At 38.4% G+C, this 13,651-nt stretch overlaps 1 protein-coding gene across 1 annotated transcript; it reads right to left on the bottom strand.

Moving 5' to 3' along the window:
• Positions 1-13,628, bottom strand: DAZL (deleted in azoospermia like). Its single transcript, XM_023919205.2, has 11 exons — positions 13,391-13,628; positions 11,384-11,518; positions 10,904-10,995; positions 9,631-9,682; positions 6,223-6,289; positions 5,767-5,900; positions 4,354-4,434; positions 3,554-3,610; positions 2,402-2,521; positions 1,583-1,681; positions 1-878 (listed from the first exon to the last, which is right to left on the bottom strand). Exons 1-11 carry the CDS (start codon positions 13,466-13,468, stop codon positions 825-827), a joined length of 969 nt encoding a protein of 322 aa, XP_023774973.2. The 5' UTR covers positions 13,469-13,628; the 3' UTR covers positions 1-824.
• Between the last annotated feature and the right edge of the window lie 23 nt (positions 13,629-13,651).

Below are 13,651 nucleotides of genomic sequence, written 5' to 3'. Positions count from 1 at the left end.
TAGGAAACCAAAGAAAAGTAAAAATTTATTTCACTGTTTCACAATACACACCTAAAATCTACATGATTATTAAAACAGTCATACACATATTCTTTGATTAACAGTTTGCATCACATAACAAAGGCTTATTTAAGTGCAGTGTTTTCTCAGAAGTTTAAAATACAGGTATTGCTAAGACTTTTCAAGTAAAAAAAACTTGTATTGGCTGAGTGTCCAATACAGATAACATTCTTGCATTTTGAGTTACATACATGAATTTCAGGATTCCCTTCATTATTTACCCAAAAATAATACTGATTTTCAAGACTGCAGGTACATAGACGGTCATCAATGAACATAATCACATTGATTATGTCGTCTAAAGGCAACCAGGACTTACAGGGCTTCAGCTCAGTTACAACTTCTCATCTTCTTTTGCACTGATTTAAGAGTTCAGTCTTAAAATACATTCTCTTGGGCAAATAACTACTTCCATTTCTAAACCGCAGGAGTTAAATGGTCAGTATGAGTCAAATTGTAGTTAACAAAAAAACATGTGTAATATGCAAACTGTACCTTAAAGCTCAGAGAAAAATCCACATACAGCAAACACATAAAACTCTCCAACATTCCAGTCTCTTATCAGGGGAAGCACAAAACAGTAACACTGAAGTTTGTCAACTCTTACAACTTCAAACTATTCAAGCAACAACAACAGTATCAAAACAGGTAGAACATGAGCACAAGCATTACTTGAAGTATCTTGGAGAAATTGTTACACTCTGTAATGCTAAACTGAAGTACCATCTAGGTCATTAATTTAAGTACTTTGAAGTCTTTGTTGATCAAATGTTTTTGTGTACTGTCCTTCCTTTTCTCAAGTGGAATGTCTTATTCTCCTATGATGGGATAGAAGAGAGGACAAGAAAAAAATTCAATTAATCAGAATAAAGCAACCAAAGTTTCATGGAAACTATTTCCAGACACCCTGTACTCTATTCACCCCTCTCCAAAACTGACAAAACAAAGCTTTTGCATTCCCATTTCAGAGTACAACTATCTAGTTCACCTATCTATCCTTTCACAAAAAGGAAGCAAGGTCTTAGAAATTAATAACCTTAAATTACACATGACTTGGATAGTAATCAGAAATTGCAAATCTACAAAGACTGAACACACACCAAAAAAACGACAACCAGCTACCAACTTGGACATATTTATTGGTTAAAGCAGAGACAAAGCATAACTTGCCACCATCCACAGTGGCTACTTCAGTGTACAGATTATCTGTCCAAACTAGGGAGCAATCTACTGCTTTCAGCCATGTCACTGAGAAATGACTAGCCAGACAAACTTATGCTCTAACTGTTCATTACTTGACTGTTCAGCAATTTTTTTATGCTGTCTGATTAAACCCACTGAATCCAATTTCAGCACTTCTTTCCACCATTAAGCAACTGAGAGCCAAACCCACACATCTCAGAGCATGTACAAGGAAGTGGCATTCACAGATATGAATCCCTTCATCTTTATGGTATCCTGTATGTGAACACATTGAAGGTCAGCTATGTTTCAGGGATATAATTTTGCTTTTACTACATACCTTTACATTGTTGTCTTGTGATACAAAGTCATTTGTCAGCTGGTTCTCAGGATTAGACAGACAGGATAATACTGTTTGCATGCCCCTGTCCACAGACTTCTGAAATACAGTTACAGGTGCATCAATACTCATTTTCTTAATTAGGGCATTACTAGCTAGCAATGCCAGTGTGTCACAGGGTTTACTCTGCAATCAGGATTCCTCAACTGCCTTGTGTTTCCTGAGGTATTTGTAAATTTTTTCTCCCTCTTTATCTTTTAATATTAAATAACTCACTAGCCCCCTTCAGTGTTACAGTGTAACAATTCTAATCAGTGACATGCCAGTTCTCTTGTGGATTAGGCTAACAGCTGAGAAATGAAATTTCTACTTTAGGAAACTTTAGGAAACAGAGCCAACTATTTGCTAAACTGGGGCCATCTTCCACAAAACAGTGAGAAAAGGAGAAAGTTGCCAATTCAGACATTTGACACTTAAAATAAATCTACCTAAGGCAGTGCTATTGAATCTGCTTTTTTTAGGACTGTAATTCTCCCCTAAAATTTCCACAGATTAAACAAAGTCTTGTGGAAAAAAGTCTTAATCAAGAGGAACACACTTTATGCAGCCCTCAGCACTGCAAACAAGCACTAACAGTTTTTCAAGGAAATGAAACTTCTAAAGTTACACATAGAAACTGGATATATGGAACTTAACAACTGGCTGAAAGCAGCAACTATAACCTTGTCCAGGGTCCTTGACAAAGCTACATAACCCTCATGCAAATTTCTGGGAATAGCATTTATGATAGAAACATTAAAGTTTTGAGAAAGCACTTACCTTTTGTGGGCTGTTAGGCAACTGTGTGGGCTCTGGAACAGCACATTCCATCTGTACAAATCCTGCATCCTCAGTGGCATGATAGTTTACTGGAGCATACACCTGTGGAGTTTTTAAGTACTACAATGTTTCAGTAACACTGGGAAAACATGCACAGTTACGGTGTCATTGATACTCATCTATCCATGAACTGCGCCAATTTTATCTTATCGCACAGTTTTGATAAATTTCATGGGTAGGTGAAATAGTGTGTCATAACCTGTTTTACTAAAACATTTAAGAATGATACTTAGAGTTGCTTAAGTGAGATAGTTCTAGAATAGTTGTCTGCTCCTATAATCAAGCCTGTGGCATTTAACAGTGAAACCCCCATACACACCTACTCTAAAAACATTTTGAATTGAATTATAAAGTGATACACTATGGCTGTATCACATTCATAGATGCTACTAAAAGAAACTATTTCAAGCCAACAGTGTCATCAGTATTTCAATTACTTCTCAGCTTTCAGAAAAAGAATACCATTCAGAATAAAATTATATATTACAGCTTTTAAACACTTAATCAAAACTGAAGCCAACAAATATACCTAAAGAACACTAAACTTGCCCCATGGGCATTTTTAACTCCAACATTGCTAAACAAATACAGAGTATTTTTTCCCCCTTTCTCATGTATGTTACTCGCATTAAGTCACAGAAAGAAAAGAATTTTTTTAGATGGCCGACAGCAGCACCATCTACAGTTTGCAGCAGCCTGGAAAAATTTTTAAAACCTGTTGAAAGGAGGCAAAAAATTCATCAGTATTTGCAAAGAATATGAAGACCTTTTAAATTTATAAAAAGATGGTACATCGGGTCACCTTATTTGTCCTCCAACTTTTCCTGAAAAACCAACTCCAAATTGGTTAAAATTCCAGAGTTCTGTGACTAGAACACGTAGAATAATTCCATAAAACAGGCATTAACTGTCAGGTAACTCAATTTTTAAGCACCATATCAGTAGAAATCCTGAACTACAACTCTCATTAACAATTACAGATTTTGTAGACCAGATTACCTTGTTCCAGACAACCATCAGACTTTTTTTTAAGTATCGAGCTGTAAAAACAATGTGCTAATTAATAAGACAGTTTCAGAAGTCTAGGCTTACCGGAGTTGGAGGTATTACATAATTTCTTTGCTCTCCAGGAAGCCACTGTGGTTGAGCCTTAAACAGAAATTGGACAAGAATAAGAACCACCATTCATTCATTTCCAACACAGACAAGTAGGAGCTACTGTTGACAGCACTTCATGTCCGTACATGAAATGTACATTTCATTTCACAAAACAATTAGTTGAATGAAATAAGCTATGTTATGCATTAATGATCTCCTCACTCCAAGTTAAAAAAAATTAAAATATTTTTAATATTAGTAAATTAAGGGAAACAAAAGTACTTGCATTGAAAATAAATCTCAAGCCTCAAGCTGCTGCCAGTTACTCCTAGTTTAGCAACAGGACTTGGCCACACACTTGTGAGTTCAAACCCCACTATCAGTTAAATGCCTTCTCTCGACGATTTTAGCAAGAGCACATTTCCCCCCCATATCAATCATTCTATCATCTGATAAGATCCTGATTCCAAGTACATAGAACCCCCACAACAGCATGTACACATGCAAAGTTCCCTCCCACAAGTACTACTTATCATGCACTTTTCTAATTTGAAAGTTGTTTTATCACTATATATTTAAGAAAGAAATAATGAAACTATCAAAAGAAAAGTATACACTAAGTTACTCAACAGTTTTCATCACTATTCTGTTTTAGCTTTGGTAGCTGTGAAGAAGTGAAGGAAAACAGATTTCAAAGAATGAGAAGCATATCAAGAGCAGACTCCAGTTAACACTTCATTCCAGTTTTGTCAGGTATCCAACAGCCTTTCTGCTTCTACTAAAATTTTACATACCTGATAGTTGTAAGCCGGTTGATACCCAATGGGAACTTGCTGCTTTAGCAGTACAGCTGGTGATGAACTGTATGGATAGGGCTGCAAATAAAGTGTTTTTTTTTAAAAAAAAAAAACAAACCACAACTTTGAAGCAAGATACAAGTATGATATTTGTATAGATATTAGCCAGGAGCACATTTTCAAAAGTTACACTGTTATTTCAATTCCTGTGCAGACTAGACTCACTTTTTAGAAGCAACCCTTAGATTTCCCACAGGGCTTGCTTCAGTACTTCAGGCACTAATAACATCTACAAAGTGAGATTATGAGTGTCTTCTATATCTAAAAATCCCATGTCTGCTTGTAACTGAACTTTTAAGTAATTTCAGAAGTGCAAGTCATACCATAAACTTTGAGAAGTAGACCTGAAGCAGACTGACTACTATGAAATAATGGAGTACAGTCTGAAGGATCAGTTTCTAGGAAGCAAAGGAAGCTAAGTATTCCAATTAAGATAATTTCCTAGTATTTATTTCCTGTAAGTACTCTGACAGTGTAAACCTGGAATCTTCCCAGATTCTACAGAAAATAGTTAAAGGCACATTTCAATATTTAAGAAAAATAATTCTCTTAAATTAACAAACTTAAAAGAATCAGCAAGAATACCATTATCAAGCTCTCTGCCTTGCAAGGAAGTATTTCTGCAAGTTTACTCTCCCCTCTTTGCTTAAGATATACAAAACAGGATCAGTTTGTAGTCAGTACTGCTCCATCATACAGGCAAATGCAGCAAGAGAGCCTGATCTGCTTCACTCACAGCACAGGACTCATATCCAGGCCAGAAGCCCAGTACCCATATCTCAGTATGAATGCCTACCTGAATTACCAGTACAGTGATGTCCTGCAGGCAATACTGTGCTGGGCTATTAACAGCTATTAACAGCAGATGCTGTAACACAGCGTTCTTCTAACACAACGGCAGCTTAAAATCAAGGGTATGTTTGGCTAGGAGGAGAGAAAACTACCTGAGACAACTTCTGATCCCACTCTTACTTTATAAAAGTACATTTTAAATTTTGTAGTTTATACTGAAGCAGAACAGCAATACATTAACTATCTGGATACATTTCATTTGTGAACTGCACCTGTGACAGGCAATAGTAACTCACTCAATCTTCCCTCCACTATCAACAGTTTTCATTCTTAAAAGATTATCTCCCTCTTGTTTAACATCAATTAATCAATTTTTTAAGGTTGTTGCCATTCCTTTGAAGTGGTTTGAAGTGGGCGCTTCTTACTGGGGAAGGCAATATGAAAACAGGCAGGTAAGGTCAGATTGAAATCTCAGTACATACTCCAAAAGTTGTACATGCTTGCACCTTCAAAAAATACTTAACTGTGATTCATAATCAGCGTCAGGAGCAGTCTTACCTGAACATAGGGTGTTACTGGGTTCATGACAGCTGGAGGCTGCATGTACGTTTCCATACCCTGACTACCCCATACACTCTGGAACTGTGGTGGAGGAGGACCAAGAACTAGTTGTCTGGGATACACACAGGAATCTTATTTTGAAAGAGATAAAAAATAGTATTAAGATGTTACTACATGTATTTCATTAGGAATAAGAATTCAAGTTGAAAAAAAACCTTAAGGGTTTTGACTCTTAAAATTAACCCAATATTAACTATATTGTATTGTGCTACCAACTTCACTCATGAGAACATTATACAAGTGAGCTCACAGAAGTCAGAACCAAGGTTTAACTGAAATATACATATTGCATCACCTATGAAGTATTTACAAAGATAATGATGGATAATTAAGAAAAAAACTTGTTGTAGTATAACACCTGCAATATTGACAAATTTATTTAGATGTACTTACTTAAGTTTTGTTGTTTTCTGATTGCTGGCCCCAGTTTCAGCTTTTTACCATGGAAGTTGATTTGTGACTGAAAGACAGGTTATTCTCTGTAAGCTGGGAATCAGCAAGGCGAGAGGTTTGTGCGATTTTAAAGAGACTGGACTCTGCTTCTACACCACAGTACATCAACTGTCATAAAGGCTCAACAGTCTCCTCTCTGAATATCATATACCTCTTATCTTGCATTTCCTACAGCACCCTCAGCTCAGCTATCTGCCTTCTCACTGACCCTCCAAAATTATGTATCACTCGCCCTAATAGCAACACGCACTACTCAAATTTGCAACTATGTATCAACGACTGTCAGCCCTGCGGTTTTACGCACACAGGTTTTAACTATTCTTGTCTAAGTGAGGGTATTAGTGGACAGTGACCAAAGTCTTAGGTTTCTGGTCAATCATTTTTTGGTTTAGCCCTATTAGCACAATTTTAGAACCAAGCATTAAAAGTCAGTATTGGATGCAGACAGTCTGTCTAGATTCTCTATCACACACAACCCTACAGAGGTGCCTGCTTCAGGAGAAAATACGTGTTTTTGCAATTTTCTCCCATTTCTGCTAAAGAAAGTGCTTTGAACAGACATCTTTATTGTTGGCTGGTAAAAATAAGCAGAAGTATAATAATAAAGAAATCTTGCTCATTCTAATTTCTATTAGTATGAGAAGATGATTCAAGAAATATATGGAGATGAAAAATGGTGCAATAACCTGACTAGTTTAACAGGTGGATGTTTTTTGATTTTTTTTTTTTTTTCAGAGGAAGGTGTCTTGGTTGATTTTGGGTATTTTAAAATTAATTCTGGAATCTTGTTGAGCCCAAAACCATGCACCTCGTGTTTTCCACCTCAACAATGAGAAAAACTGGGAGACAGGCCTCCCCTCTAAACAGAAGACAACTTTCCATTCTGAACTGCAAACTGATTCATGCTGGACCAGAGTGCAGTTACAGACCTAAAGCAGCAGAAAAACACTGTCAGACTGAGCAAGGCTACAAAGCCTTGTTGAACAGGCGCATTAACATAGGCACCAAGAATAGGTATAGTTAAAGAGAGGCTCTATCATGTTCATTTACAGAAAACACTGACCATTCAGTGCAGGTAAGGCCTGAAGTGATTTAGAGCAATAGCCTTTGCTTAAAATAATTTGAGCTCTACAACACCCATGTTAATTTTTTCCTTTCTTCCATCCCCTCCTAAAAGCCAACAGATCTTCTAACATTACTTCTATATGAACATGCTCCTTCCTGATATGGCAAGAATTTGTACTGCCTGCAGACCTGAAATGTGCGCTGGAAAGAAAACCCGCCACATGCCGCTGGGTCTTCCAATACCTCTGATATACAAACTCACATCAGTAAGTACTATATTATTATTATTATTATAACACTGCAGGCTCCAGTTCTGAAGAAGCACACACAAAAAATCAGCAGTGTACATGGCTCAAATGTCAATGCTATTGAAGAGGTCTCCACAGAAATTGTTGTCTCAGAGCAAGCACTCCACACTGATATAGCATAACAAATTTAATCCATAGTAAAAAGGTAAGTATGTTCTCAGATGAAGTCTATTGCTGAGTACAGAAGTTACTGTACATTTTTGTCATTGCACCATCAAATAACAGCAAGCCTTTAAAATCTTTTTGGTGAGAATCAAGGCTCTCTTGCTGGGGTTTCACTACTCTCCACTTTATTCAAATATGTTCTCTTCCCACTTACCGAGCTGGATGCCCAGTAAATACATCTACACATCACAGAACACTACATTTGTGCCTTGCACACCCATCTGGTTTTGTCTTTCTGATCTACTTCCCTATCTAAGAGCTTCAGAAGCAAATGAGAGACTGCTCATCCTTCAGAGACACAGGAGTTTTCTAAGCCAAAGACTTCAAAGAGCAAGTATTTCAATACATGTTATTTTTACAGCTACTGTATTCAGTCTGGGGAGTGGTCAAGTCCATCAGAACCAAGTAACTGATTTGGTTTTAAGCACTGAGATTTAAAACTTCTCTGATACCAAACTCCTAAGATCAGAAGGACTCTTCAGTTCCACCTCTTCATCTCTTGTGTTAGCTACAGGAAAGCTTCATGATGACATCAGATAGCTGCAGCACTATCTAGGAAGCTTAAAAAATACTCGCAGTCCAGGTAGCATCCAAATGCACAAATACCACTAGAGAAGCATATTTCAACTACTGAGACATAAGTAAAAAAACTGTCTTCCATGATACTGTTACTCCAATGCCCTAGGCAACCCAAAATGTTATTGTATTTCATCTGTGTCTGAAATTGTTACTGTCTCCTAAGACCCTAGAGCCAGAAAACAGAACCATAGGACAGAGTGAGGCAAGTGCCCTAACTTTTAAAATATTGAAGCAAACAGAACACTCTCTCTTGCCTTATGGTCTTTGCTCAAGGCAGAGGCCCTGATTTGGGGTGCCCCCCCACTCCCCTTTTGTTTCTCTCTTGCATCTTGGACTGGCATGGGGAATTCTGTGCCTGTCTACAGCCACTATGGAGCAGCCCTGCAGAAGTGAAAGCAGAGCCACCCCAGCACAGCTGCCTGGCTGTCTGCTGCCAAGGAGGGAAAACCCCTTCATGAGCTCCAGCCCTTGACCAAGTGTCAGCTGCTGGAGAGTGCCAGCTGCATTCATCAATGAAGAGATAAGAAGGGGGAGGGCTGTCACTATTTTCCCTTTGTCTTTGGAACCACAAGGACGGTCAGCTGCAGAGGCCACCATTTTGGGGAAGGTATCACTCCACCATTTTAAGTTTTTCTTTGTTCCCTGAGAGTCCAGGCAATTTCAGCAACTTTGTAACTAGTTATTATTACTGTTATTTTTTTTGCCTGTTCCTATTTCCTTCTTTATTAGTAAACAGTTATTTTTTTCACTTATATCTATCCATATTTGTTTCTCCTTACTGGTGAAAAGGAATTGGTTAACCACAAGAAGAGATTACTCAACATAGAGTGTCTCATTTGAATTATCTTAAACCAAGACATCCCAATAACTAAATGTGTATGTTTCTGCCATAAGCACAAGGGTTCTATGACAATCATCCACTACAAAAAGCAAGCAGCCAAACACTCAAGGCTTTCAAGCACAAATAAATGAGAGCAATCAGAAACAAAGTAACATGAGATGTTCAACCACACCAGGCTAAATGCTAATTAGCTGAGAACTAGTTCTGCTTCTTACTTAAGCAAATACATAGAGATGTTACCACCAGTACACATTTTAGGAAAGCTTACTTTTTGGTCAGCCCTAGACTTTGTGTCCTCATTTCTTTACAGGGTACAGGACTTGACTTCTACAAGCTAGACTGTAGCCTTCATATATCAACTTATTTGAGTAATTTGGACAAAGAGCTTACATCAACTATCTTTTGAACATCCACATTGTCCAGGAAAGACACAAATCCATACCTAAAAAGGAAGAACAGACTATTCAGTAATCAGTTTCATTTGACTGTTAGACAAATTCTTTTGAACAAGACCAGTTAACAACATGCCAGGCATACTATATTGCACTTCAAAATTATCAACTAGGACATTAGTTTATGATTCAGCCTAAAAATCTATTTACTGCTCACTAGCAGTATCTATTATGGGGCCAGTGAAAGCAACTAAATGCCAGATTTTAGAGTAATGTGAAATATAAGTAAGGGCTATTTTTTTCATCTTCATTTTTCAAAATGAATACTGCTGCTGGTATTAGCAACCCAGAAAGTTAAAAAAAAAATTAAGTAATATCTGACTTATCTTTAAATTTTGTATTTACTATAGAAGTCAGGAAAGCAGGCATTATAGGAACAGTAACACCAGTGAGAGAAGCAATTCTTGAAGAGGTTTTTCAATTTATTTCACTGACTCCTTTGTTTACCTGGTCTATACAATTGAGATAATTTCAGAGCATTACAGTAATAATCATGTCCCATTAATGGAATAAGTCATTATCAATACTCATAACATACACTGGCTAACTGAACAGCAGGGTTCACTTTGAGGACTAGAAAGGGATATGAGAAAATGAATTTTATTTCCAGCTCTTGCATTGCTACATATGCTGAAGAAAAAGATGTGACATTCTAGGATCTAAGCATACAATCTAAGAAAAGCTGGGCTGGAAGGAACCTCAAGTGGGATGGCGTCCCCAGACCTCAACAGGGTACGGTCCTTCATCTTATTTAAGGGTTTCACCGCAGTACTCCAGAACTTTTCTAAATATTCAAAGAATTTCCCTTGTTTCAACTTTGTTCACATACTTAAACTGTTTGGAAACTGTTTTACTCTAGAATTTATTCCCAAGTATCAAGAGAGGGCAAACCCACTGCCCTGGATAAACTAACTTCCTTCTCTTAATCATCCTGAACTGTCAGCAAATTTTTAACTACTCTAGCCAGCAAATGACTCCTACAAAAGAATTGGCCATGTAAGCATCACACAAGTTAAGCTAAGATTATACAGATTTAGTTGGGGGCAGTATAGATTTACTGGTTTCACACCAACAACACCACAACAGTCAACTGCAGCTAGTATTAAGGCTTAAGCATGTCAAGTGTGTTGGTAAGTATCTGTTCATACCATCCATTATAGAATGCTGTCCACATAAGCAGCAACTTAAAACAAGTACCCTATTGTACCTACCCCTTTGAAACACCAGTTCTGTCAGTGATGACCTTCACCTCCTTCACAGTACCATATTGTTCAAAGACACTCCGAATTTCTGCTTCATTCATCTGAAAGAAAACATGGTCTTAAACATCTTCAAACACATTCAACTGCTTAGAACTAATTTAAAGCAGGCAGTACCATTCTTTACACCCATTTTCCACTACTCTAAGAACTAAAGGTTAGTTTTGGAAGACATGTTCCAGAATTCTCCCATGACATTTCAATGCCTTCAAGACTGGCAAAAGCACACACAAGAAGGAAAAAAAACAAAAAGAAAAAACCCAAACCAAACAAAGGCCCCCCCCCAGAAAAGAAAAAGAACAAACACAAACGCCACCCCCCCCCCCCCCAACAAGTTTAAAAAAACCCACACCAAAACAGGAGCAAAATTTCCATTTGTTTTCCACTGACTTACCCTATACCTATTTTAAACAATTAAAAGTGTGTATGTACCCTTAAGTCAATTCCACCAACAAAGACTGTGTTTGGCATGATTTTTCCTTCTGGTAAAACATAGCCCTGACTGACTGGTGCAGAATAGGCATTGCCCTCTGTGGCATTTGAACACTGGGTCTCCACACGTGCTGCCTAAAAGATTTAAACAGAAATACTTATTTTAGTCAACTGGAAGTATACACTTTAAGACACCAGAATGCCTGCGGTTTCCTATAGATATAGCATGGGACAAGGAATTTCAATAGCACAAATTCATTGGAAAAAAAGTGAAGTAATTATTCCAGTAAGTTTCAGAAATTTAAATTTAGACCTAGTCTAGACTACTTTAAGTAGCCTTGTGAGACTGTATCAAGCTTTGTGACCAATGTTGCTACTACCAGGATTTGCCCTTACCTCTTTTGCTGCACCTCCTCTTGCACAAGAAGTTCTAACACTTGTCAGTTCAAATAAACTGGCTCGACAAAATCTGGCAGGAAGATTAACGTGAGCAGTTCTTCACCCACCTGGTATTCTGCTTTTCTTTGGCTGCATACCCAGCTAAAGGGCATTTGACCTGAAATCTGAGATGGCAACTCCACAGCACCCTCAAGCTGACCTAACTGTTGCTTCTACTTCTTTCTTTCTGGATGTTCCAGCGAACCAAGCTAGAAGTGGTATTTGCTTTGTTGTGCAAGTTCTCTAGCAGCCTAAAACAGGAAACAGTTCTCAGCAAAGGGGCCCAGCAAGTGCCAGAACCAGCACAAAGAAACTGGTAACCACAGATACTGCTGGTACACCTGTCACACATGGCCTTGGCTGCCATGGAAGCGCAGTGTTCATGTCTCATACTAATGATGCAGAATTTTCAAAGAAAATTAACTTATTTAAACACTCTCACACATTAAGTACCTGAAAGAAAGAATAAACAGACTACTTAGGCATTCTGGCAAGCTGGGAAAACATCAAAATTAAGATTTATCAATAAATGTATTTTCTAGAACTTGAAAAGGAGATGAAAAATGCACAGTGGTATAAGTCTCCCAAGAACAAAAAGAGGAAAGAAAATCTCCCTCCAAAGCAAATTTTCAAGTCTTCAGTACTATGATGGAAAACTTTTGCTAATTCAAAAAATTACTCTTATCTAAACCCAAATTATTTTGCCAACATAGCACTACACAAATGACTGTCCTACAGACACTATGTGCAAAGACCTCACACTAATGTTAAATCAGTGTCCAAAGCCTAAAACACCTCAAAATTTTCAAGCGTGAAATCCTGCCAATGATGAATTGGTTATACTGGAATTACAGCATCAGCTGAAGTGACTCACCCCTTTACTCTAAAAGTCTAATTTGTCTGAGCTCATTAAGTAGCTTTCAAATCAAATTTCCAGATGTCAAAAATATTAGGGTTTATTCAGTTTTTCAGCCTATCAGAATTAAGAGGTGTTTTTTTTTTCTTTTCTCACCAAATATAAAATTAATCTGTTTGCTCTCTATTGTTTCTGCAAGCATGAAGTTTAAATTGATAAGGGGAAACTGGTGTGAGGTCCTCCTTACAGTAGTCAGGAGACTAGTTATAGATTTTTGGCAAAAGAAAAGGTGGGAAAGGACGATCATTGGGCCAGGTGGAGGAAATACCTACCTACCCACCTAAGTGTGTTACAAACCTCACTCAGTTTTATGTTCATCCAGGAGAGGAAAACCTCCACCTTTTTTTTTGGCCACACAAGCCTGCGATTTCTCAGGCTTTTCCCTGAGCCTCGGCACGTTTTTTATTTAAAGTAAGCATTAGTCTTTTTGAGGCATTTAAACCTCGTGAGCCACGTCCCGCTGCGCAGCCTCTGAGCGCAGTCTCCATGACAGCGCCGCTGCCTGAGGGAAGAAAGAACACGCAGCCTTCCCGCTGGGCATTAAGTGGAGCCCTCAGCCCAGCGCTGCACGCTAGCCACTTACGAGGCACAACTTCTCCCGCATAAAAAAATAATAATAAAAAAATAAAAAATAAGTCAACCCTCCACCTTACTCGTATGATGTTGGAAGCGTCAGCGCTACAGTCATAAATCACGTTTCTCAAATAGAGGGAGCAAACAGCAAGCAGCATATTAGTGCGAGACGAGGAGCCCGCAGCTCCCGCTGCCCGCACGGCGCCCGCAGCACTCCGGGGGACGGCGGGTCCTGGCTCTGCAGGTGAGGGACACCGGGACGGGGAGCCTCGGGCGAGCGAGGCGCCGCTCGCGGGGCCCCGCCTCCAACGGCCGCCATTTTACGTCCTCACACCTCGGCT

The sequence above is a fragment of the Cyanistes caeruleus genome, chromosome 1 (genome assembly GCF_971803275.1).
Source record: "Cyanistes caeruleus chromosome 1, bCyaCae1.hap1.1, whole genome shotgun sequence".
In the NCBI taxonomy this organism is placed as follows: domain Eukaryota; kingdom Metazoa; phylum Chordata; class Aves; order Passeriformes; family Paridae; genus Cyanistes; species Cyanistes caeruleus.
This window is presented reverse-complemented; position numbering and strand designations above follow the sequence as displayed.